The sequence below is a fragment of the Crassostrea angulata genome, chromosome 9 (genome assembly GCF_025612915.1).
Source record: "Crassostrea angulata isolate pt1a10 chromosome 9, ASM2561291v2, whole genome shotgun sequence".
Lineage (NCBI taxonomy): Eukaryota > Metazoa > Mollusca > Bivalvia > Ostreida > Ostreidae > Magallana > Magallana angulata.
In genome coordinates this window covers 11,429,127-11,456,856 of record NC_069119.1, presented here as the reverse complement: position 1 = coordinate 11,456,856, position 27,730 = coordinate 11,429,127, and the positions used below count along the sequence as shown (strand labels likewise).

Sequence of the window (27,730 nt, the reverse complement as noted above, 5' to 3'; positions counted from 1 at the left end):
TTGATTTACAATCCTGTTAAGTTTATTGATTAAAATTTGACAAGTTTTAGTTTTTAACATGAGTTTTGTGAACTCTCTAAATACATAAAATAAAAATCAAGCTTGCTAGATATCAAAGCAATGGAAGAAAACCATTTCCATTTGTAGCCTTTCAAGAAATTGTCAAGTTTTCTCAAGCAAAAAATGACGTTAATCTTTGATTTTTTATCTCAATTCTTCTTACACTCCAAAAAGTTGACAATGTAAACATAAATCACATCTCATTTTAAATTTTTCGATCTTATTTTCATATTTTAGGTGAACCCGAACTACCATGCTGCAATGACAGCCCTGAAGTACCTGTGTAAGGGGGATATTGATGAAGTCAAGTCATACAGAGTTCCCCACAAAATGATAGAGTTTGTGATGAGCTCTCTCTGCCTGCTTTTTGATGTTCCCCAAGAGTAAGTATCCCATATTTTACGGTATACTTACTTTACTCAATGTTATTTGCACCCAATCACACTTTCAAAAGATTTGCCCATTATTAAACACAGTTTTATAAATTTTTGAGGCGATATAGAAAAAAGAGGATGGACAGCTAGAATTGGGATGGTTTATTATGAAAAATATTTGTGCAACAGGGTTACCACTATCTCTTTCAACAAACTGATTGCCATAAAACTTGCAAATTAGTCATAAAAATTTCTGTAATGATTTTATTAATATTCACTATTAACAAGAAGAATAAAACATGTTTCTCTCTTTTTTCAGCTGGGAGAATGCCAAGCTACTGATGATAAAGGACAACTTTGTGGAGTCGATGATGTTCTACGACAAGGACAATATCCCCGACGACATTTACCTCAAACTGCGCGAGTTCATCGAACACGAGGATTTCCAGGTGGAGCGAGTGATGGAGGTCAGTAGAGCTACTGCAGGGATCTGTATGTGGGTTCATGCGGTGTACCAGTACGCACACATCCATCGCAACATGCAACCACGACTCAGGAACCTGTTAGAACATGAGGATAAGTTTACGCTGGCACAGGCTAAATTGGGTCAGTTGAGGGTGGAGGCCAATCGCATCAAGTCGGCGTTGGAGAGCAAGATTACCATTCACCGGGCTGCTGTGAAAAGAGCTAAAACTATAGAAAAACATATGCAGGTATGTAAAGCCACTTGGCCTACATCACAATGGGTTGAACAGAAAGAGTGAAATCAATGGAATTTTTACATGCTATTGGCGAGTTGATAAACTTTTCATGTTGCAAGGAAATGCATTGTTTATAAGAGTATTCATGTTTAAACTAAAGCATATATGAAATTACTACATCAATTATAGTGTTGTACTGCTAATTGATTTTAAAAAAATAAATTAAGCACTATTACTTTGTGTTCGTATGCAATATTACAAATACTGTACAAGCACATATATTTGTTGGGTTTAAAATTTCTTGTTTTTAAACCAAATACAATTTCGTTGGGATTAAATTTCATAATATCTTAATCCCTAAAATGTTTACGTGTAAACTCTGTATTTATGAATACTTGGGTTAAAAATTTGTTATGGATTTAATTTCGTTGATACATACTGACAACGAAAATAACGAAATTAAACCTTTAACGAATACTTCTGCTTCTACAGTATTAGAAAGGATTGAAACAATTAATGTTTGACCATGTTCTTCATGTTTTTACAGAGTATTGAGAAGAAAATAGCACGGTCCGTGAATCTGATGGAGCACATGTCAATGCAGCACTACCTATGGAAATCAGAGCTCCGTAAGGCCAAACACAACGTACTGACCGCTCCAGGCGACGCCCTCATCACTGCAGCCTGCGTACTTTATCACGGACCTTTATCTGACAGGAACAGGTCAGAACTCTTACACGATTGGCTGGACAGGTGTCGTCAAGGAAACTTCAACTATGCCCCAATAAGAGGCCTAGATGCTAATCCTCTGAGCACTAACTTGGAGGGTTTGTATGATGGGTTACGAGAGAAGGAATCAACAAGTGCCGGCTCGAGTGGAAGATCTACGGAGAGTGCTACATCAGGGGTTCCCAGCATGCCCGAGATACGAACATTTACATATCTTCCATGTATTTATGACACCAGCAAGTATTACAAGTCTGAGCTTAAGAAGCAGGGCAGTATGGAGTATGAGGCTGTTCCAGAAGCAGATGATTCGGATGATGAAGATGAGGCCAGTCCTCTCATTACACGTAATGGTTACATCTTACAGGAAATTCTTAGTGACTTTGATGAATTATCTGGATGGAGACTTAACAATCTTCCAACTGACCTTCATTCTGTACAGAATGCTCTGTTGATGAGAGTAAGCTGCCACAATCGTAAATACTGCTGGCCGCTTCTTATCGACCCTGACAATCAAGCAGAGATCTGGGTCACGACGTTACAGACCAGTAGAAACGTCTTCTCGGAGCGTGATGTCAGGGACTGTCTACCAGAGTACGAAGATATACCACTAGAGGCGACGCAGTCCAAGTATTCTAACTTGGAACCCCCACCCAGTCGAGGTACAGCTCTGACCTACTCCTCAGAGTTCACACTGAATGACGACTCCAGGACGGAGACCAATGGATTCCTGACTGCGACCTCCACCTACACCACCACCAAAAGGTATTCAGTCTACTGATTTAAGCAACTGTATGAATTTTTCTATTTGTTAATGAATTTATAATTAAAGCTTTCATGTATTGTAATGGCAAAATAAGTAAATACATAAAGTTTTGCAAAGATATTTTTTCAGTCCTTTCAATTCATAACAACTTGGTGCTAATTTCAACCCTTCTAAATATTCAAGTCATGGCTGTTTTCATATTTGGTTAGTTTGTAGTTTAACCTGAAAATGAATGCATTAAGTATACATTGTGCATGACTGTTCTTATTAGTTCTTTGGAAATCATCTTTCTTTCTGTGTTTCTATATGTCAGTGTATAGAAAATTTTTGCATTCAGATTAGATTATTATATATAGATTGATATATATGTAATTTATAATTTGTATTCAAGTGCAACTGGTCGACAATCTCACAACACCTTTAACAGCGATGAACTTAGACCTTTGACCTCGGTCACTGCCAGCTGGGAGACACTCAGTCACCTCCATGTAGACCAGGCCATAGAACATCCGGAAAACAACCTGTGGATAATCGAGGCGGATGATCCAAACCTCGATAGCCAGATTGTCAATGCCATTGTACATGGTATGTATGCCACAGTAGATAACATCTGAAAAAATTCATGTGACTCAAGAGGAAAAATACACCCAGTTTGATGTGTCAAAAACCTTGCTACTAGTATTATGGATGAATTCAAGACAAGTTAATGAAAAATGAAAAGAATTTTGTTAAGTCACATGCATAGGGATGTTAGCATTAAACTGAGAGCAAAGAGGCAATAGAGGCAAATTTAACTGTTAAGTTAATTTCTACTTTGATTTCTAGTATATACATTCAAAATGAAGATGCATAATATTGCCTCTTGAAACTGCATGCATATGTAATGCAGAATTATATTTCCTATATGCTGTTTGATGTTTCAGGAGTAACAGTGCTGGTGACCCACCTAGAGAGGAAGCCCCTGGACCCAGTGTACCGGGGCCTCCTCCTGAAACAGTTCTACGTGGACAAGGATGGACAGAGAGTGGTCAAGATTGGCCACAGGGAGTTCAAATACCACCCCCAGTTTGCCCTCTATCTCAGTACATCAGTACCACTGTTCCTGAAAGGTAAGAAAATAAAGGAGATAAGGAGATGACATGTACACTAATATAAAGAGATCAAAAGAGAGAGTCCTAGAAACAAAAATGCCACGACTAAAAAACAGTAACTGTTGGAGTGAAAAACTTGTTTGCTCCATTTCAGAGCACTTTCTAAACAAAAACTCAGAAATCAGCAAAGTAATTTTCAAAAATCATTTTGTTGATATAAAGATTCGTTACGTCAATTTTTCTAGCTTCAGCATGTTTTCTTAAATAGATATGTATAATGCTTTTAATGGCAAGTTTGCTTACTTTTACAGGAGATGGCATTCACAGCATCCCCCTACACAGGATGTGTATTATCAACATGGGCCTGAGTGACGAGTCTATCATTAACCACCTGCTGATAGAAACCATGAAGGTCGAGCGGAAGGAGTTCGAAGGTCAAAAGCGCTCCAACGAGAACGACATCATACTTCACAGGCAGAGACTGGCCAAGGAACATGTAAGCTAAGGATTATAGAAATTACAAAATACTTTGTATATGTGTTCTTTTGACAATGCATATATATATGTTGCATAGTAACACAGGATAATAGTCAAACTTTGTTATCTGAAACTAGATGGAACTGTTTAAAAACCTAGAGATATCCAAGTATTTCAGATATCGAGGGTAAAGTACTAAAAAAAATAAGTGGTTGGGACTTAAAAATCACTTTGACGTATCCATTGTATTCGAGATATCAGTGTTCGAGATATCAAAGTTCAACTGTATATTGCTGTATGTATGTTCTTTTTTCCTTCCTTTGGTGATTATCCTCTATTTGTTTTTAGGACATGATCCGTGAGAAAACACTTAACCTGGAAGGCCCTCTATTAGAGGACCAGACCATGCTGAAGTCTCTACTGGAGTGCCAGGCGGAGGTCGAGAAGAACCGCCAGATTCTGGAGGAGACCCGCTTCATGGGCGACCACTTGGAGGAGAAGTTTGCCCACTACATGCCCATGATCATGCAGTCCGCGGTCCTGTACAACATGATCAGGCAGATGTGCTCGCTCAATCCCAACTATTACCTCCCCTTCCACAAGTTTATCCAGATGTACACGGGGATCGTGAAGGCCAGGGACAGGGGGAAAGGAAGCAGTGGTAAGAAGGAAGGATTTTTTCCTGGTTGCACTTCATGTTCTTAGAATATTACAGGGATGTTTATTTTATTTAGTGTGCATTAGTTGGAGAAATTATTTCTTAATGTTCTTTAGATTGGTCTACATACATGTGTGAGTATATACACATTATCAAAGTTGATTCTGTTCTGTACATGCATATCTAAACCCAATGCAACAAAGTTGCGAAAAGAATAATGTTTTTGACTTGTCTGTTAGTCCTGTATTTTTGAAAGCCCAACTCCTCTTACACTGCTGTATGGAATTTTGCAAAACTTTGTAGGTATTTTGGCCACAATATTACCAGAAAATTCCAATTCCATAATTTTCTGGGAATTTTTAACTTAAAATTTTGGCCATATAATTATTGAATATAGTTTTGAACAGTTTGTATGTGTAACTCCTCGTAAACCACCACACGGAATTTCCATGAAACTGTAGGTATTAAGGACCCAATTTTTAGATGTGCATACTACAAGAAATTCTGATTCCATGATTTTCTTGGGAATTTCATGTTTTTTTATTTTAGAATTTTGTTGTTGTTAATGACAAAATAAAAAATTTGCATTTTTTCGGAAAGTTTTGATTTGATAATATATTGGGAGTTATGCCCTTTGTCAGAATGTTTTGTGTATTACAAATGCATACCCTGCCATTCATTATGTAGCATTGTCAAGTATTAGATGCACGAGCATGGGATATGTGAGCTTACTCACTTTTTTCTTTCATTTAAACTAAGGTGCTTGAATTCACAGTTACTTTAATGCATAAAAAAATTATCATAGGGTTATAATTTAACTCAAAAAAGATACTATCACTGATTTATCTTAATGAAACAAGCCATACATTCAAATCATGTAACTCAAAGATCATTTATTAAATACATTAAAATTGATTAATATGCATTGATTAAATGAGAGAGAAAGAAAGGATGTGTGAAATTGGCTGCAAGGAATTAGCAGAATGCAAAACAAGGCAAAAGATTTGTAAAGCTCACATCCTCTTGATCCATTACAGTGGGTGCCCCACAAGCCCGAGCCCAGGAGTTGATGGATGCGACCTCCACTGCTATATTTAGATACATTTCCATGATGATGTTTGAACAGCACTTTACACTGTTACAACTCCTTGTGTCTGTTGAGAGGATGAGAATGAATCGTAAAGCCTCCACAAAGGAACTCAGTCTCTTCATCAATGGCTTCGACAAGCAGGGTCTGGATGAAGTGGCTCTTTTAGAATCAAAGCCCAACGGAATGACCAATCAGGTTAATTTTTGCATACAATTTTGGGGTGTCCTCTGTGATATATCAGGTTTATTTCTTGATTTTAATCCAAAATTTCAGGACATAAAAAAGAAGTGTTATTGAATTTAAACGTAATACAAGCTTGAAATGACCTTTAAACCTCAAACGTAATACAATATTCAAAGGGTAACATTTTTTGTTTGGTTAAATAAATCAAAATGTAATTACCATAATATCATTAGTCATGTTCATGTTAATCTCTTGCAGGCCTGGATTGACTGCCTAGTGGTAGAACAGCTGCATCATCCATTCAACGGACTCCGGCGGTCACTGATCCAGAACTGGAAACAGTGGGAGGAATACTTCAGTCACCCAATCATCCTGATGAACCCCGTCCCCGGAAACTCCCTCCAGGAACTCTCCATATTCCAGAAGTGTATCCTGTGGAAAATCTGCAGGCCAGACAGAGTAAGTTGTTAAGCCTTCATACAGATTCTTACTTAATATTAGTACAATTTATATGATTTCATGCAACAAAGCTAACCTGTTTTCATATCTTCAGGGCTTAGTTTATGAAAACTGTTTATTTTGAAAATGAGCAAATGCGTCGAAAAATGCAGAAGTCATTCATTGAAGCTCTTTTCTATTTATGGCTTATCAGTTGAAATTATTGTTAAAAAAAATAACTGTCAGCGTATGGATGCATACTTATGGCGAATAAATAGAAGTATGCTTATAAACAGATAATTACTATTCCTAATATTATTGATGGTTACAATGATAAAACTTGACATATATTACATTGTGACTTATTGTTTGAAGTTGTATGAGCTGGCTAGTATGATGACACTCTATGAACTGGGAAATGTACGGATGGTAGCGGATCACTATAACATACGAGAGGTCTATAACTTCACCGACAAAACAACGCCAGTTGTATTCATCTCTCCCTTCCCTACAAATGACATGGAAACAGCTGGTGGCACTAATGGTAAGCATATGCAGTGTCAACAACCTATTCGAAGTTTTGCACTTAAAAGAAAGGTTTTTTCCAACTGCAATAAATAACTACATGTGTAGTTTTAATTTTTGGCACTTATAGAATCAATTTTTGGGGGGTCTACAGTAATGTTGCACCGTATTTGGGTTAGAAAAATTTTTTAGACCTATGTACTGGTACCAAGAAAAGTGGGTTAAAGATTGCAAACACTGTCTTATAGGATATTCATACATCAGTCCATCACATGAAGTGAAGAGACTAGCCAAAGAGGTTGGAATGGAAGGAAGGGTAAAGGTCATGAACTTTGGGGTCAAAGGTCAGATGGGAGAGGTGACCCAGGCCATAGAGGACTGCATACAGAATGGTTACTGGCTTCTGCTACAGAACTACCATCTGTCAGAGGAACCAAACCCTCAGTTCTTCAAACTGCTGAAGGTAAGTTTGTTTATATGCCAAAAAATGAAAATGTTGAGGTTATAAAGTTTATGATACTGTAACAATTGTCCTGCAAATTGTAAATCCAAAACTACTTGAATAAAATTATGGTTATTTTTCAGTGTTGCTCTTTTTTAGCTCACCGAGCTGAAAGCTCAAGTGAGCTATTCTGATCACATTTTGTCTGTCGTCCGTCTGTCTGTCTGTCTGTCCGTCCGTCCGTCTGTCCGTCTGTCTGTAAACTTTTCACATTTTCAACATCTTCTCAAGAACCACTGGGCCAATTTCAACCAAACTTGGCACAAAGCATCCTTAGCCTAAGGGGATTTAAATTTGTGAAAATTAAGGATCACGCCCTTTTGCAAAGGGAGATAATTAGGAATTTATGAAAATTTTCGAGAAATTTTCAAAAATCTTCTTCTCATGAACCATAAGACCAGGAAAGCTGAAACTTGTGTGGAAGCATCCTCAGGTAGTGTAAATTCTAATTTGTGAAAATCATGACCCCCGGGGGTAGGGTGGGGCCACAATTGGGGGTCGAAATTTAACATAGGAATATATAGAGTAAATCTTTAAAAATCTTCTTCTCATGAACCATAAGACCAGGAAAGCTGAAACTTGTGTGGAAGCATCCTCCGGTAGTGTAAATTCACAGTTGTGAAAATCATGACCCCCGGGGGTAGGGTTGGGACACAATGGGGTGTCGAAGTTTAACATAGGAATATAAAAAGTAAATCTTTAAAAATCTTCCTTTCAGAAACTAATCAGCCAGGAAAGCTGAAACTTGTGTGGAAGCATCCTCAGGTAGTGTAAATTCATAGTTGTGAAATTCATGATCCCCAGGGGTAGGGTGGGGCCACAATGAGGTGTCGAAGTTTTATTTCATAGGAATATATAGAGTAAATTTTTAAAAATCTTCTTCTCAGAAACTAATCAGCCAGGAAAGCTGACACTTGTGTGGAAGCATCCTCAGGTAGTGTAGATTCAAAGTTGTGAAAATCATGACCCCCGGGGGTAGGGTGGGGCCACAATGGGGGATCGAAGTTTTACATAGGAATATATAGAGTAAATCTTTAAAAATCTTCTTCTCAAAAACTAATCAGCCAGTAAAGCTGACACTTGTGTGGAAGCATCATCAGGTAGTGTAGATTCATAGTTGTGAAAATCATGACCCCCGGGAGTAGGGTGGGGCCACAATGGGGGATCGAAGTTTTACATAGGAATATATATGGTAAATCTTTAAAAATCTTCTTCTCAGAAACTAATCAGCTAGGAAAGCTTAAACTTGTGTGGAAGCGTCCTCAGGTAGTGTAAATTCAAAGTTGTGAAAATCATGATCCCCAGGGGTAGGGTGGGGCCACAATGGGGGTTCAAAGTTTAACAAAGGAATATATATGGTAAATCTTTAAAAATCTTCTTCTCAGAAACTAATCAGCCAGATGATTCTTTATAATTGTTAAGACTTTGGCCCCAGGACAATTCTTTGGCCTCACAAGAAGGTTCAGAGTTTATGTACGTTTATATCCCATATATAAACAATTGTTAAGGATCTTTTTGAGAACTGCAATACTCAACATATGATATGACTATAAAATCGTCCTGTTAGAAAAGGGACTAATGATTATAAACATAAGAATATCCAGGGGAAAATGGATTTTATTTATACAGGATCAACATGTATTATTGTACATTGTCCAGATAGTTTGTATTATGACTCCATTAAGCTGATTTTATCATACCTATTGTTCCTCAGGTGAGCGATGTGGCCCATGGGCCTCTTGTTTATATTACTTGTTTTCAAACACCATAAATCTTTCCTATACTTTTGATATTGATGTAAACCTTTTAAATATGCTCGGAAAGACAGCTCTTCATGTGATCTAAATCTTTCATTAAACCATGAACTAATTATACAAACCTTGATTGATTATTTACAGGACATTGTGTATAGTAAGTGGATAGAGCACGAGAGACTGAGGCAGCACACTGACATTGCTGATGAGGGAGCCAGTCTGGTCACCCACTCCAAGCCGCCCAAAGACCCCACCCTCAACCTCCGTATCCACAACACATTCCGACTCTGGATCACAACTCAGGCGGACCCCACAAGACTTATTCCTGGTGGGTCTAATCGATTCCATTTGTGTGGGTCCAACCCCAACAAGCATAGAATACTTTATGTGACATATATCATACATTGTGCATATTGATTTTGATCCATCTCCCTGCTTTTTAAGCTAAAACTTCACCTAAATTGTCTTAGAATTGGACTTTATTCTTAATGACTTTTAAAACGTCTATGTTCATTCATCATGCTTCAAGGTCAAATTATTCCTACCATTTGCATTAGATTTCATTAGTCACTCAAGGCCATAGAGTTTAATGACAACACCATGCTTATCGATGTAATGGTTAGCATTACCTTTGTTTTTGTGACAGGTGTACTGGTCCAGCATGGAATCAAGGTCACTTGTGAGAAGACAGGGAACTTCAAGTCCACTCTACAGAAATCCTACCGCTCTGTCGCCTTCCTTCTCAACAACTGTAAACTTCCCAATGATGAGGTATTGTAGTCAAGTACAGTACTATCTAAAATACATGGTTTGTAATGGAGCATATCTATTTTAAAAAAATAAGACAGAACAAGAATATTGTGTTTTATAAAGTTCATTAAACATGTACTGTATACAGGGTTATTTTCGCCATGCATTATTTTTGCCTTTCCATGCTTGCAAATCATTTTGCCCTGTCTTATATCTGCCCAAACACACTTGTGTATTAAAGAGATATAATTTGGGAAATTGGAATTCACCCAGTCTTAAATTTGCCCGCTGACAATGAGGGTGAATGGAACAAAAATAAACCAGGGGCGAATATTTCCCTGTATACAGTATTGTTGTAAACCTTTGAATTTTTCAAAATTGTTTTCCATAGTACAAGGACACAAATCAAATTTGCCATGCATCAGGCATGTATAGAAATTAACCACATCAAAAATGTATTTCTATTTCAACTTTTTTCAGAATGTGAGTAAAGCTTCTCGCATCATGCCGTTGGCCCTACTCCACTCACTACTCCAGCAGCAGAGCTTCTATGGCAGGAACGCCTTTGTCCACGACTATGACTGGACACTGACAGACCTAGCACTTGCTGTAGAAGCCTTTAAGAAGGTGATGACCAAATGTCCCTGCGGTTCTGGGGTGTCTAACCTGGTGTCCCAGATCTACTCCAACCACTGCACCGATCTTGTGGACGCTCGTGTGGTTGAAGCTCTTGCCAAGCTGTTGTCTGAATATGCTGCAGATCCAACCAAACATGTAAGTTTATGAGAAAAGATAAATTGTTTTAACTTGGGAAATGGATGAAATAAATGTATGTTTGTTAAGGGCTTTGAAAGAAAGGCAAGCAAGAGAGTAATTTTCAAGGATCTGAATTAGCTGGTTCAAATTTCATGTTTGGCATCATTCATTAACTATGGGAATTCATTTTTAAAATAAGCCTCTTCATATGACTTATTTACCTTTTCCCTTGAAAATATTGAAAGTCGAAGTATTTCACATGTATTTAACATTCATCAGAATGTAGAGAGCATCTGCTTAGATTTGCACTGTTTTAGACCATAACTCTTCTGCTGCAACAATAAAGCATAAGATTATCACAATATTAAACAAAGATTCATAATAATTTTCAAGAAAATACCAGCATCAGATTGCCCCATCAATACCTTGCTATCAGACCTCCTGAAATTTGCTGACGAGAATTTCAATCTGAAGAAAGCAGTAGAAGCGATGGGGGATGTAACAGCCAAGACCTATGGATTGTCAGATGCTGCTGATGCTAATATTATAGCTAGATATAGCAGGTATTTTAAATCAATTTTTAAATTTTAAAGGATTGATTGATATATGACCAAAGCTTTTAATTAATAATAAACAAGTTTCAAGAATTTCTCTGTCTCCTGAAAAGCCATGTCATAGTTGTAATTTTGATTATGCTTTACACATCACGAATATGTAATTTATTTTTTGTCGCTTCTTTTTTACCTACCGTAACAGAACTTGATACTTTGTTTATAAAAAAAAGTTCAAACATATATCATGTTATATGATGTATTAAAGTGTAATGAATGATGAATTATATAATTCAATTGTTGTTGAAATAGACGTTTGAGATTTTTTGCCCTTGGACAAGTTAACTAAAAAATTTTCTTTCTTAATAGGGCTATGTCAAAAGATATTGTACAAGTGATAGGTGCTCCAGAACTGTTCACACGAGTGACCGTGGCCGACGAATCTCTAACTTTGACCCCAGACTCGGTGTTCCCAATGGTGTGGGCTGCAGTGCAGAAATTACCCAAACTCCCCGACACCCACAAAAACCACGTCAGCCCGGTGGACGCATTTATTCACTTTGAGGTTGAAGGCTACAAGAGACTGTTGGAGAAACTGCATTCTGACCTGAATGTTGTACAGAGAGCCAGTAAAGGGGAGACTGTGGCTCCTCAGACACTTCAGGGGGTTATTCTGGGTCTAAACTTGGACCAGGTTCCCAAGGCTTGGTTATCGCTGACCTTCCCATCATGCATCTGTTTGAGTCAGTGGATAAAGGAACTTCCCACTCGTCTTAATACTATTTCTACCTATGTCTCAGAGAGGCCTGGTGTGTACAATGTCGCCAGTTTCCTCCGGCCTGATCGCTTCTTTGAGGCTGTGAAACATCAGTATGCTCGTAAACATTTCAAGGAGGTCAACTCCATTCAACTTGAGGTTCAGGTAAGAAATAATTTTTAATTGACACTTTAAATCATATATTAGCAACAAATTTAGGGTAAAAGTTTCATTTTTCTAGTAGTATGTACATTTAGTTCTACAAATAGTACACATTTCTTCCCAGATTAATGAAAAATTTTCCATTACAACTAGAATTTTCCTTATGCCTGTATGGAAAAATACCAATCCCTGTATTTCAAGTATTAATGTAAAAGTTTACAATAACAGGCCACCAAATTTTACCTTAATTTCTATTTTACAATGTAAAAGGTCATTATGACAGGTAATTTCACCTTGATTTCCATTTTCATCAGGTGATGCCAGCAGGACTCCATCCCTCTGTTCCACCCAAAGATGGAATCTTCATCACCGGCCTACGACTGTACAATGCCCTCTGGGATACAGCTCGAGGAATGTTGATGTCTGGAGCTTCCGACAAACAGAGTTTCCAGGACATGCCCGTCATTTGGCTCAAGCCGTACAATATCAGTTCTCCGTCCAGGGTTCCTGTCAAGCATCAACAGTATTTGTCTCCCTTGTATTGCTCCGCGGACCACCGGTGCCACAGTCATGCTGCCATGGTAACAGAGCTACCACTTCCCACTCTCATTGACCCAACCGTCTGGCACCAGAACAGGGTATTCCTAGCCACTACTGTTTGAACCCAACCCAACTAAGTGAATTTTGTTGTTGTTATAGAACATTCCGTTATACCCATCTTAACTGCACGAGAGATGGTTTTATAATTCCTATTAATGTGATATGTAGGCTTGTTGACAATATACATGACAGTTGTATAATATAATTTATTGATATACTGTAAATTTTCCCCAATTGTGATATGTGTGCTTATTATTTATGGATACCATTGAACAACATTTTTATTGCCTCTGTATCTTATTTCTGTTCAGCATTATGGCGCACCAACCCATTCTCTACCAATTTACAAAACAATAAGTTGCACACATCAGTATTGATTATCAGTGTCTTATGATATGCGATTGCGAAGATGACTGCACCAGAGAATGGTGCATTTTTTAAAATTATTTTTTGTGATGTTTTAAGCATCTGTTAGACTGTGATATAGAATTTTTTGTGATTTTAGTGTATACCTTTTCTCTTGATTGTTGTGCTACATCAAATTGTATTGGTAATTTTTTTGCATTTCACGACCAAAATGAATATGCAAATTAAGTTAATCAAGACCCTTGCTGTAAAGTGCCAAGAAAATCCTGCTGAGAAAGTACAGTTTTAAAATTTCTAATGTGTGGCATATTGGCAGTATTGCATATGGTATATAATTTTCTCGGATTGAATGTGCCTTTTTTGCATGGATGAATATATATTGAACTGCTGAGTGTACAACACTTTATTTATTTGTTCACGTGCTATGAATTTGTTACAAATAAAAAAATATTAAATGATGATCTTTTCCTCAGTTTTAAAAAAACGTGAACAATAACTAGATTTGATACTCTGTTGCCTGTACTGCGGTAGTAAATGATCAATAGCATACCATGACAAAAGAAAAATGCCATCTAATGCTATCTATAGTCTGTCCCAAGATATTTATTATGCAGCACATTTGGACGATTTTTAATATAAATACAGTGTCACATACCTGTGAAAGAAGTGCAATCGAAATAAAGGAAAAGAAAATTTCCAAGATAATTTTACACATTATCTTTTTAACTCGGGAAAAATTCACAGGAACGAAAACCAAATTCTTATGGAGATTTATAATGGGGATTGTTGTCAGTAAGCCCAGCCTGCTGCCAGACCTTGTCCACCCATGTAAGGAGTTACTATGTAACCCAAGATCTTTTCTCCATTCGGAAGTCACTCCGAGTACCTTGCACAAACAAATCGTATTCAAACTTGCATGGATAATGCATCTGGACCTACTGAATCTGGGCCATGGATTATAGATGCAGTAGGAGGATAAGGTTTTTGAGCAGGTTAAAGTTTTTGGTGCAGTTGCCCTTCGACAGCGATTTTTTAAAGTTACTACTTGTCCTTACTTCACAAAACTTGCAAGGATGGTGCGTCTTACGATACTGATGCACCAGACAGGCTTGAATGCTGAATGCGAGCCATTGGTTTCGGATGCTGAATGAGGTCAAGGTTTTTGAAGCTGGTTAAAGTTTTTGGACAGGTGCACTCTGATGATCATGTCTTGGTTATTACTTGTCTTAACTTCACCAAACTCGCATGGACAGTGCGTCTTATGATACTGATGCACTTGACAGGCTTGAATGCTAAATTTGAGCCACAAGTTTTGGATGCTGGATTAGGTTAAGGTTTATAGAGCTGGTAAAAGTGTTCAAGCAGGTGTCCTTTAAAAGACAAATCTTAGTCATTATTGGTAAAAAATTTGAATGGATGATGCATCTTGTGATTCTGATGCACTCCACAGCCAAGGATGCTGAATCAGAGCCATAGGGTTCAGATGCTGGAGGAGATTTAGTTTTTTGGAACAGGTCACGTTTAAAAGATTATAGTACTATTTCAAACTTGCATAGTAGAAACCTATGGCTCAGATTCAGCATTCGAGCCTGTCAGGCGCATAAGTATTACAAGATGCACCATCCATGCAAGTTTGGTGAAGTTAGGACAAGTAATAACTTAGAAATGCCTGTCTAAGGGCACATGCACCAAAAACTTTAACCTTCTCCAAAACCCTTATTCTCCTACAGCATCTAAAATTCATGGCCTAGATTCAACATCCAAGTCTTTCAAGTCCATAAGCCGGTCCAGATGCGTTTGCACTTACACATCCCTAATTCTATAAAGTTGAGTAATGGAAATCTAAACCACACACTTGTATTACAATTTGCAACTGTTTTATTTGGTATTCAAACGACATATTACAATTTGTGGATCCTTTCCATAGTTAAAACATGAGAGATAGAGGATCAGCAATTTAATCAAAACACTGTAGAACACTTCGAAATTTACATGTTTCTTATAAATCCAATTTTTGAAGAAAAAATACCAAAAGTGTACATTTTATCCCAAGAAAACTTGATATGAAAATTCACCACGCACAAAAAAAAAAAAAAGATTACATGCAAGTTACATATTAAACAATAGATCTAAGGAACACTTCCTTCATATATGAAAAAATAAACCTTGTATATCCTTCGTTCATGGCATCAAGTATGTTTGCTGCATTTTCATCTGCTTGGATTTACATATTTCTTTAATAGGCAGAAATAAAAGTTGCATGAACTACACAAATGAAATGATGCATGTACAAAATGGTCAAGGTGAAGTAGTCTGATTTTTTTTTTTATATGAATGTCATGGTTTGATTGTGTGTCACGATAACAGAGACATCATGACACATTAAACATACAAAGAGAACTAGTTGTAAACCAAACCTTAATCGCCACGACTTTATGTAACCATTTCCTAAGATAAATTGGTGCGTGTTAACTAACTTTATGAACAAGTCTTATCTACACATGTGTTTCAATAACAACCACACAATAAGGACTTACTGACAGTGACAATGAGGCTCTCGAAAAACCTTGCGGAAATTTTTCGCCCACGAATAAAAGTTAGTTTACAGCATCTTCTAAACAAACACATGTAATCGAGGGAGCTACATATTCAATTATGTCTCACTTTATGTACAATATAGCAACATTTTACAATGAGAAACTAGCAGAATGCCATCTACAGTAAAACATATCATATACATCAATCTTTCTACAAGGGGATAGAAAACCAACAACTCGAAAAGCACTAAATTTTGCTACGACAAATTTCAATTCCCCTACGGACATCAAAAGAATGCCAATGCAGCTTTCAAATATACAAGAGCAGTTGGGAAACAAAGAGTCTTATCTATATGAATATCTTTTTAAAATAAAGGGAGAAAAAAAAACACAGAATATTCATAAACGGCAAAACAAAAAGCATGGAATGATTTAGAAACCACAGTGCAACTAGATAAAGGTCTTAAATATAACACGATTACAGTGAGGCAACAGGGATATATAAATACAATATCAAAACATACTGTTTTCTTCTTATTACTATATTTTTACAGTAGAAAAAAAGGCAACAAAATAGGCAGGAAATAGTTTTCAACAAAGTAAATACATGTAGTATACTGAAAAATATTAATATACACCATAAACAGTGATTACACAATCTAAAACATCTAAATATTTAAAACAGATCTTGGAAATTCTACAATCAACTGTGGCTATATCATCTAACAACAAAGGTTTTTTTTCTTAATCTACTCTCATTATCATGCTTGTTAAAATCTGTTTTTTTGAATGGGAAAAAAAATACAAGTTTAATCTATCATCTGTTTTTAACTCAGCAAAAGAATTCTTCTTTTTCTGATGATTTAAAAATTCCAATACTTGGACAAATAACCTTGACAAAATATTTTACATGCAAAAGACTACAGATTGTGGGATAAAAAATATAAACTATTGTATTGATGCATTCTTTTACATCTAAACTACATTCCAAAAAAGCTGAATTTTCTTAAGCATGCAATACTAGTAAAGGATATTATGCTAAGGTATAAATGGCATTTAGTATAATTGCAAATCCTGATACTACGCTAAATATTTTCATGTCCAGATAATCAACTTATACCTATGGCACACACTACTGCTCCATCTTTTTCAAACACGTGCAATGTAAATATATGAACTTATCCCCAATCTGAACATACAATCCATAAAATGAGACAATACCAAGTATAGACACTAAGTACTAAAAGCATTAACGACATACTTTGCAAACCTTGCTGACAAAACACACATCACCCGTTGTTACTTTCCGACTTTCACTTTTACTTCCCGACATTCACTTTTACCTGAATACTAGGATACAGTTATTTACAAGCATAAAACAAAATCATCACCCACAATTAAAAAAAAAATCTTTCCCAACAACGAATAAACTGCCATGTTTCCATTTACAACCAAACAATTTTTTTGATAAAGAAATTAAAAACAAATAACAAGAACAAAACATTCAAACTTGGCAACAAAACTGTCTAGTGCTAAAAAGAAACTTGTGTTCTTTACACATCTGGTGTAGGGGGAGGGGTTAATATCGAGTGTTTTGTCTCAGAGGACATGTCGCCTACTGCGCTACAATCACTGTGTAAATAGGTAAGGTGACCATTAGCTGTAATGGCTTTAGTTGGCATCATGACTTGTTGCATTTTGTGGCCGTGTTTAACTAAAAAAGCAGGGTTTGAATTGTAACGGCGACGGAGCACTGAAGTGGGGCCACCCTTTTTGTGGTAAGGGGCAACGGAGGCCGACACCGAGGGAAAAGTGACTGCCCCCTGGGAGGCTACAGAAGGGGAAGCATACGGCATTAAACTTTGATATGCACCCCCTACATACTGCGAAGATGGACTGTTCATATACAAAGGCCTAGTAAAAATAGACGATGGTTTGCCTGGCTCAGAGACCAAGCTCGCTACTGAGCTAATAGGCAGCGTCAGTGGTTGAAGCCCCGTTTGGGCCCCTATACCAGTCTGAGAAGAGCTGGGAGGCAGGAGTTCTTTGGACTCGGTGGTGGCCACAGTGTCTGTGAGGTAAGGATGGGCAGTCAGAATGGACGACTCAATTGGTTTGGGTAGATAACTTGCCTGAAATAAGTGGGTTTTCAACAATAACATGCACTAACCAAGCTAAACACTTCAAAACAATCCAGGATTTTATCACTTTTAAAAATTTTAATAAATCATTGCAGACTGTTTCCAAACTACAAGCAGTTTTATCTTTCTTGAGCAAATGTCCATGAATTTTACAAAACCTGCATTGTTTGGTTATACATGTACTCTACTAGCATGCATTGTTAAACCATATTGTTTCTTAACAAATAAGATAATAAAAACATGCCAATGTAGCAAATATTTGCCTCTGCTCAAAAATCCCATCTCCCTCTTCCTTTAGCCCTTGTGTTTTGGCAATTTTTAAAGATGTTTCACCATTTAATAGATCTCATTTATCAAAGATGTTTGGTTTAAAGGAAGTTACACATTAATATGAAATAACATTGTAAATATGAACAAGGAAAAACAAAAAATGAAATATCAATATAAGCAATTGAAAGGAGCAATGATGGAAAATGTGTATTTGGGTTTTTGTAAAATCAAAGATAAAATTGAAACTTCAGCAAAACATAACTCACTCAACAAGTGTGATGAAGAAGGAAAACAAGTCTTGTGCCAACAATAAAAGAGAAAGACATACAATAAGAAAAGTTAACTTCAAAGTCAAGTTAACTTCAAAGACGAATGAATTATTTTATACAATTTGAATATACTGCGAAAAAGACACAAATTGAAAATTGCTACTGACAGTTGATTCTTTACAATTACTTTTCTGGAAAAAAAAATTTTCTCTACCCCCTCTTCCCACTTTTTTGCACACCATGAACAGAAAGTACTGATGTTATCATAGAAAGTACTGATGTTATTATGATCATACAACTATGAACATAGAATTTTCAAACACAACAGTAAGATGTTTCACTTTGTCAGCAAGGTTTGCACAAACACAACAACCACCACTGGATTCTACACACAGTCAAAATCATTTTACACCAAACAGCCCAATAAAAATTGATCTTTCTTCTACATGCATTAAAATCATGATTTTTTCTTTGATTTTTATTTTTAATAATAAAAACAAGATGTAATTAGAAAGCATATATATAGTGATAAACTATCCAAGCCAGCTGGTCCTCACCCTAAAATTCCTAAAATTTCAGTTCTTCCATTAAAAATTCAATAATCATAACATAATATTAAAGACCACTTTAACAATTGGAATTACTAGGCAAAAAATTCTTGTTCCAAATTTATGTCCTTCTGTTTAGTTTTCACTACACTTTAAGCTCTCTCAAAAAAAACTTTTCACTTCACTTTTACCTCTCAGATAAGAAGTATAGTGCCTTATCATTATAATACATACATACAAACACCCTCATCACAATCTCCAAAACATGCTTGTTATTTTGTTTTTTGGTATTTCCATGGGGTTTTTTTTTTGTTTTTTTTAATTTTTTTTTTAATTGTTATTTTTGGTTTTTATAGTATAGTTAAGCATGCTTTGAAATTTGATTCATTGAGGTCATTCTTCCAAAAGAAAACCAACATGCAGACATGGAGGACAATAAAGTCCCTTTGAGCTGGAGTTGGGTGGGTGAAGGGCGGGGACTACTTCTTGAGGACAGCAGTGGAGGGGCTAACTATGCGGTAGGTGAGAGCCGATGCGGGCAGTGAAGCTGAGGGGTAAGCCAGCAGGTAGTTGGGTGTGGCCGTTTCCTCCATCTACAAAACAAGCTCAAACTCCAAGTCTTCTTCATTATGCTATTGGTTTCAAAGAAATCTTTGAACTCTGCATGCACTTCTACATAGTTATTTTGTATTTGTCACAATTAGACCTGCACGCAACTCTCAATGCTGCATCAAGGATGTACCTGCTTAAGAGCTGGGGACAATGTAATGCTTCATTTGTTACTTTTTATGTTAATTAAGAAGAAAAAAATCTACTTCAAATGCACGAATCTTCTACTACTATCAGTGCATTTTAGTTTTATTACAGCAATCATTTAATGCAGAACTTTGAATACATGCACTCTTTAGTCTAATTTCTACAGCAGAGATGCAGCATTTCATACAGTGACTACAGCATGCTGACAGCTACATGATTATGAATATATGCTGAAACAACACAACATCACACTTGTCAAGGTTATTATGTCAGCTGAATAATTTAACTAAACAGTTTGAATTACAGTTCTTCTGTGGCTTTATAGCAAGAGCAAAAATGATGAAATCTCTGGAATGGGAAGCCTTATGAACTTTCATAATGGCCAAAGATGAGGTGCAAATACTTTATACACTTAAGTTAGGCTAAAGTTCACATCACGCAGTCATGTAAAAAAAAAAATTCTTAGAAAAACAAAACAATTCACAACAAGTAAGAATGGAATGATCAGTGCTTTGTATAAAAGACAGCTCTTTTTCTACAACAATATAATATCAATAAAATATATATATATGAAGGCCCAAGGATTCATACGGCCCCATATCGCTAAAAGGAGCCAGCAATCACTTTACATGTCTGTCTTAAATTTGGCTTTGTAGAAAATCCACCCCATCAACTTTCATTTTAAAGCCCAAAAACAAACTGTGTACAAAGCATATCCCCATCATCAATAATGGCAAATGGCCGTTGATGACCGATTGTCAAGTAAATCTAACCACAGACTTAGGCCTACATGTAGGGGGCAATTACCTCGACTGCTTGCTGGCCATCAGACATCAAGCCCGGTTCCCCGTGCTCTGTGGGGTAGCCGTGAGGTGGGGCCTGGGCATACATCAGCTCAGGAGGGCTATGCATGGTGGTGGCATAGATGTAGCCTGGGGATCCTGTCACCGCCTGCTGAGGGCTCTGTCACATCAGAATTAATACCAGCTCTGAATATGTTTTTTATCATTAACATAAATGATACTTTTAAATTTTATCCATATTCATTTCCAAGGACCTCATTTTTTCCCAATATTTTTGTTTGTTTTATTACACTGGTAATTCATTGTTGAACATTCTATTCATCATCTTTTTCATTAACACAAGTTTTCCAGATACCTCTGCATTTTTTTTTATAAATATAATTCATGATCTTTTAGGAAGATTTCATTCTAATAAGCAACTTAATTATCATACTGCGGTATACAGAAAACATTCGCTTTTGTTTTTTCGCCCTCATTTACAGGGGGCAAATTTAAGACTGACCAAATATTCATGCCTCATATTTTCTCTCTTTAAATAATACTTTGTTTGGGCGATTCAAGAAAGGGCAATCATCATTGGGTTAATTTAAGACTGACTGAATATCCATGTCTCAAATATTTCTTTTTAAACATGTTAAAAATCTTTCTTTGGGTGAATTCAAGACAGGGCGAAACCATTTGCAAGTGAAGGGCGAAAATAATCCATAACACAGTACCTGCGGTGTGGTCCATCTCCACTGTCCACTGGGGGAGGTCCATTGTGGGGTAGTCTACAATACAAAACATACTCTACAGTAAAATGCATGTAAAATGTAATTTTCTGGAAAAACATTACAAGCTTTATTATAGCATAGCTTAAGGTTTCAAAATCATGTTGATAATTTGTGGAAATAGCACCATAAGACATCTTTAAGCAAGAATGGACAAAAAATCTGAATTGTCTTCACAGGAAATGGTTGTATTTGCATGCATAAATAAAACACTTGCGCAGCTTTCAAAGAGTGTGCCATATATATACTGTAAATGCTGACACTTTATCTTTAATCGATATTTATCGATATCAATATTAAGAGTTTATTTTATCATGTGCTGCAATTTCACTACAGTTAATAGCTTGTGCAACAACACACAGAAAAGTTCTGATATATTAAGGTTTTTTGAAATATTTTTTGGTTTTTAATTCCATAATCCCTAGAATGCAACAACATACTGTCATATTTTCTTCAGAATGACTGTTTCTAATGTAATATGAGAGAATAAATAAATGAATGCGACAATGCATACATAGAGCTCTCACCCTTATACGCAGGTGTGTAGCAATCAGCTTTACAATAAAGAACTATAGGCAGTATTCCAAGATACATCAAGTTTTAACATGGCGGTAGTTTAAGATGAAAATGGATATTGTGTATCTATGAATTTATGACAGCTTTTTGTTTAATCAATTTCTCCACGTGAACAGTGGATTATAGAGAAAAAATCTAGTCAATTTGGTTGTAGGAAATGACAAATATCCATACTGAAATTTCCTAAATTGTTTTTTAAATTGTCTGAAAAAAAAGTTACCATATAATATTGCCTGGATGTTGTGGTATCTTGATGTTTGGCTTCTGAATTATCGAAGCCCAACTGTATAAAGAATTGACGAGGAAGAAGAAATAACTTGTAAGAATAAACAATATCATATTGTAATTCTTATCTTGCCAAACAAATGTTACATGTAGATTTCATATTTTTTTTTGTAACTAGAGACCCAATCGTTTTTTGCCATTTAAATTCATTTATATAAATCACCTTTCCCTTTTCTATTAGTAACATCTCCTTCGATATTTTTTAAAAATAATGCAATAACAATCACAGATTACAAAGCTCACCGAGACGAGACATCACTCTTATGAGACTTCACCTTTATGAGACCACCTTTATCATATTAACCCTTAGGCTGCTGCATTAATTTTCGCCAAGATGGCCGCCACTGCTGAATTAATTAATCACAATTAATGGTAATTGACCACCGAGTTTTAAAATCATATATCTCAGCAACTATTTATGCTACAGTTACCAAACTTATATTTAAATGCAAGAGAAAATGTTGAAGATTTCAATGCAATGCTCATTTTCTTCATTTAACTTGTATTTATCAATCTAGGTACGTTCAAATGTGAAAATCAATGCCTTTTATTGTTCCATTCTTCAATTGTCATATTTTAGATCCCAAATGACTGTAAAAGTTCCTTAGTATATGAATAAGTCATACATTGTTAGATTCATTTTTATTCATATCATTTTTGAACATCGGGTAAACAATAAATAGGTCAAAATAACTGAAAAAGAAAGAAATACATCAAACACTTTATCAATGTTTTTTAATGTTGGTCTGATTCACATTCTCGGACTGCACACGTCTCTCGGTAAAGATGTTGATCAATTAGACAAGAATTACCATAATCATATCATTAAAAAATAATTAAGAAACGATAAAGGTTCGTAATCCTTCATTTTAGCGTTTAATTTTTCCTCTCTGGTGAATGGGATATTCCATGGCGGTGAATCAACACGCGACCAGTCTGCCTCGAGATCGGCTTCAAATTCTTGGTCATTTCTTAGCACAAAGTCCATCAAAGACACATAAATCAATAATTCAACATCTTCTAAGTTATGTACTGCAGGATTAAATCCATCAAAAGTATTTACGTCTTTGCTATCACTGTGAAAAAAGTTCAAAACTTTCGTCTCGTCGCTTCTTTCTATGTTCGCCATTTTGGCTACAAATTCAAAACATTTCTCGGAAGTTTAACGCTCTACAGCCTTTATTTTAAACTCTTGAAAACTCTAGAAACCTTCCGAAAACATCAATTGACCAATCAAATTTCATTCCTAACAATAGCCATCGTGTTTTTGTTCAAAACGAGGCTTGGGGAAACCTTAGATAACTCGCTCTCGGAAAAACGACAATAGTCGCGCGTAGCAGTGGTGGACCTCAAACTTCGGCGCGACAATAGTCGCGCGTAGCAGCCTAAGGGTTAAATGAAAATCATACTTTATGATCTTGAATATTCATGGATTCTGTTTTGACACAATATCGTGTATCATCTGTTAAAAAATTGTATGATAATCATATGTTCATATGTTAATCAATACAATAATTTAAAATTAAATATTGCATCCTATCATATTTACAAATATATCATATAATACAATAAAATACCATAATAAACAATGATGAGATATGATATTGTTAACGTATGATATGACATTGTATTGTGTTATACGTTATTGGTATTTGATCAAATAATACAATATGTATAATATAATAAACAATATAGTATTATATTACAATATCATATTACATAATACATCATAACATCGAAACATATGATATTATATTGTATAATATAGTATGCTATTGTATGATACTGTATCATTTTTGTTACATAATGATATTGTATCATATTATACAATGTTATTTGATACAACATTGTATCATATCAAATGATACAATATTATGTGATAAAGTAAAATATTATATAATACAATATTATATTATACATATTGTATCATATGATACAATAATATATTTTACAATATCATACAATACAATTTCATGTGAATCAGATTTGATAATAAATCATATTATAAACCAATATCATATTATACAATATCGTATGATACCATATTATATAATATAACAGTATCATATTATACAATTTCATGTGATATAATTCTATATTACAGAAACTAATATCATATTATACAAAATCGTATGATACAATATTATAGAAAAAACAATATAGTATCATAGGATACAATATTATATTTTGCAATATCTTATGTAATAGTATCATGTGATTAAATAATAAATTAATAATACAATATAATATTATACAATATTGTATCATAATATACAATACTATACATCACTATATCATGATACAATATCATAACATAAAATATCAAAAAAAATTATACAATATCATATCGTATCATAAAACTTTTTATAATATTACATATGATATTATATTGTATCATATTTAACAATATTGTTTCATACCATACAATACTGTATCATAGGAATCATGTTATATCATTTATCAACAAACACATCTGTCTATCGGGCAGGTTTGAGTGAGGTAGGAGATTTCTTAAGCATCCTTGATAATGGAGATCAGGCTCTGCATCTGAAGCAACCTCTGCGTTTCATTTATAATATAGTTAAATCAACTATGCAAGCTATAATCTATAAAACATGTGACATGTTCCAAAAAAACTAAACCTCATCCAGCATCCAAAACCTAAGGCTCAGATTCAGCATTCAAGCCTGTCAGGTGCATCAGTATACATAAGACGCATCTCCATGCAAGTTTGGTGAAGTTCAGACCAGTAATAACTAAGATATCATCATCAGAGGGCACTAGCAATTAAAACCTTAACCTGCTCCAGCATCCGCAACCTATGGCTTAGATTCAACATTAATGCCTGTCAGGTGCATCTGTATCATAAGACACACCATCCATTCAAGTTTGGTGAAGTTAGGACCTGTAATAACTAAGATATATTTTATAGCATCCTTGATGATGGAGATCAAGCTCTGCATCTGAACCTTCCTCTGTGATTCATTCATACTACAGTTAAATCAACTATGCAAGTTTGAAAAAGTACTTTTATCTATTAAACATGTGACCTGTTCCAAAAACTTAACCATATCCAGCATCTGAAACCTATGGCTCAGACTCAGCATTCAAACCTGTCAGGTGCATCAGTATCATAAGACACACCATCCATGGAAGTCTGGTGAAGTTAGGACAAGTAATAACTAAGATGTAATCATCAGAGGGCACCTGTTTAAAAAACTTTAACCAGCTCTAAAAACCTTAACCTTCAGCATCCGAAACCTATGGCTCAGATTCAGCATTTAAGCCTGTCTGGTGCATCAGTATCATAAGACGCACCATCCATGCAAGTCTGGTGAAGTTAGGACAAGTAGTAACTAAGATATAATCATCAGAGGGCACCTGCAACAAAAACTTTAACCAGCTCTAAAAACCTTAACCTCGTCCAGCATCCGAAACCTATAGCCTAGATTCAGCATTCAAGCCTGCCTGGAGCATCAGTATCATAAGACACACCATTCATGCAAGTTTGGTGAAGTACAGACCAGCAGTAACTTAGATATTGCTATCAAAGGGCACCTGCAACAAAAACTTTAACCAGCTCTAAAAACCTTAACCTCCTCCAGCATCCGAAACCTATAGCTCAGATTCAGCACTCAAGCCTGTCTGGTGCATCAGTATCATAAGACACACCATCCATGCAAGTTTGGTGAAGTACAGACCTGCAGTAACTAAGATAATGCTATCAAAGGGCACCTGCAACAAAAACTTTAACCTGGTCCAACAATCTTAACCTCCTCCAGCATCTGAAATTTAGGACTCTGATTCAGCATCCAAGTCTTTCAAGTCCGTAAGTAGGTCCAGATGCATCATCCATGTAAGTTTGGTGAAGATAGGACAAGTAATAGCTTAGATACAGGACCTGCAACAAAAACTTTAACCAGGTCCGGACGCCGACGCCGAGGGTATAGCATAAGCTCCCCCTGACTTCGTCTCGGTGAGCTAAAAAGTATGACCATGATATAGTTTGTTAGATTGATATAGTTTGTTAGATATGTTTGCACCACAGTGCTTGTAAAAATATTGCAGAACAGAAAATTTTTGCGTCAAGCACACCCGTTTCGTGATGTCGTGTGAAAACTGGGACTGATCATTCAATGGTTACATCAGATATTATTGCGAGTTAATGTTAATTGGCTTTGATGAATTATTTCATGAGCCTTAAAGATACTTCTTTACTGATTAAACCTTCCACTTTTCATTGAGACTTAACAAAACCCTCTTTTTCACAAAAAAAAAAAGTTAAGCAATTAAGGTGCCTCAATACACCCTGAAATAGTTTCTCAAATCAGCAGAAAATTACTTGATTATGATAGATAGCATGATGATAAGCAGTATATGTGTCAAATAGGCGAAAAAATGTGCAATTTTAGATAAAAAATGATATTTTCAAAAATTTCATTCCGTAAACATGAAATAAAGCCCCACGCGGATTTGAACTCATAACCTGCAAATCACAGGCCTGATACTTTAACTACTGAGCTATTACGATATACATCTGAATCGATTGATATAAACAGTTTAACAAAACATTTAAATCGTTAACTTGTGACTTAGTGTCTTAAAAAGTATAAGTCTTGGTGTAGTGAAGTACCTCACACAACAATGTTTGAAAATCAAAGCCAATAAAGTTATTAACAAGAAAAGATGGAGGATTTTTTAACAGGAAGAATATTGATAAGCAATTTGACACTTACTGGAGGGTATGTATATTGAGGAGCTAGATACATTGTTGGCGTCTGAGGGACCATCATAGCCGACAGTGATGCCTGAAAAGATCGATCACTGATTAACATTATGTCTTCTTCCTCCTCAAGCCTGTAGATAAGTGCAGAACTTGTATCGAATGCATCATCTGTGTTATTCACTTACTGAACTTATCTGTGGCTGGGCGATTGGATAGCCTCCCTCAGGGGCGTGGAATATAGCCATTCCATTTTGATATGTGTAAGGCACTCCATTGGCCAACAGTACAGTTCCTGCAGGAATAGAGGCATCTACAAAACAGGGGATGTTGAAGTCATGCTGGAGTTTTACATCAAAAAGATATTCTTTCTTACCAGTGTTCAACATAAAACCAACTAAAAGATTTTCAAAGATATCCCTTTCAGACAATGAAGGAATTATCTTTCTTATAAAGAGAATTTCAATACTCCTTTTTTTTTTTTAAATGATGAATATTAGGGTTCATTTTTCAATCTAAAATACTTTGCATTTCTTGTAAAAATATATCTGGTGCAGTTTTGATAAATTTGACCATGCTGTTGTAATTGCTTGTGTTTTAATGCAAGGTGCACCACATCAATCTGTGAAGTGACATTACAAGTTAGTGACAATGCCTGTGAAGTGGCATTACAAGTGAGTGCCAATGTGAATATTAATTAATCATCACACAACCATTGTTATAACTGATTATATCTACCATATCACAAGAACATAAAACCAATGC

The 27,730-nt window shown here is 35.7% G+C and overlaps 2 protein-coding genes across 16 annotated transcripts in view; one reads left to right on the top strand and one right to left on the bottom strand.

Annotated features, from left to right (window-relative positions):
- LOC128162419 (dynein heavy chain domain-containing protein 1-like) overlaps positions 1 to 13,746 on the top strand; it is a 66,455-nt gene extending 52,709 nt beyond the window's left edge. For all 11 annotated transcript variants that reach the window (XM_052825617.1, XM_052825626.1, XM_052825624.1 and 8 more), the window contains 17 exons: positions 298 to 443; positions 754 to 1,147; positions 1,683 to 2,626; positions 3,019 to 3,212; positions 3,551 to 3,736; positions 4,030 to 4,214; positions 4,544 to 4,856; positions 5,891 to 6,138; positions 6,385 to 6,585; positions 6,940 to 7,108; positions 7,338 to 7,552; positions 9,490 to 9,673; positions 9,992 to 10,116; positions 10,576 to 10,869; positions 11,245 to 11,414; positions 11,772 to 12,324; positions 12,636 to 13,746. In XM_052825617.1, the coding sequence (XP_052681577.1) occupies positions 298 to 443; positions 754 to 1,147; positions 1,683 to 2,626; positions 3,019 to 3,212; positions 3,551 to 3,736; positions 4,030 to 4,214; positions 4,544 to 4,856; positions 5,891 to 6,138; positions 6,385 to 6,585; positions 6,940 to 7,108; positions 7,338 to 7,552; positions 9,490 to 9,673; positions 9,992 to 10,116; positions 10,576 to 10,869; positions 11,245 to 11,414; positions 11,772 to 12,324; positions 12,636 to 12,983 (4,869 nt within the window). In that variant the 3' untranslated portion in view covers positions 12,984 to 13,746. The remainder of the gene's footprint in view (positions 1 to 297; positions 444 to 753; positions 1,148 to 1,682; positions 2,627 to 3,018; positions 3,213 to 3,550; positions 3,737 to 4,029; positions 4,215 to 4,543; positions 4,857 to 5,890; positions 6,139 to 6,384; positions 6,586 to 6,939; positions 7,109 to 7,337; positions 7,553 to 9,489; positions 9,674 to 9,991; positions 10,117 to 10,575; positions 10,870 to 11,244; positions 11,415 to 11,771; positions 12,325 to 12,635) is intronic.
- Positions 13,747 to 15,229: 1,483 nt separating this feature from the next.
- LOC128162971 (protein boule-like) overlaps positions 15,230 to 27,730 on the bottom strand; it is a 36,317-nt gene continuing 23,816 nt past the window's right edge. For 2 of the 5 annotated variants that reach the window (XM_052826418.1, XM_052826420.1), the window contains 6 exons: positions 27,154 to 27,278; positions 26,979 to 27,050; positions 22,178 to 22,240; positions 21,328 to 21,381; positions 20,616 to 20,771; positions 15,230 to 17,956 (listed from right to left, as the gene is read on the bottom strand). In XM_052826418.1, the coding sequence (XP_052682378.1) occupies positions 17,378 to 17,956; positions 20,616 to 20,771; positions 21,328 to 21,381; positions 22,178 to 22,240; positions 26,979 to 27,050; positions 27,154 to 27,278 (1,049 nt within the window). In that variant the 3' untranslated portion in view covers positions 15,230 to 17,377. The remainder of the gene's footprint in view (positions 17,957 to 20,615; positions 20,772 to 21,327; positions 21,382 to 22,177; positions 22,241 to 26,978; positions 27,051 to 27,153; positions 27,279 to 27,730) is intronic. The other 3 variants (XM_052826419.1, XM_052826421.1, XM_052826422.1) reach the window with 3 other exon arrangements.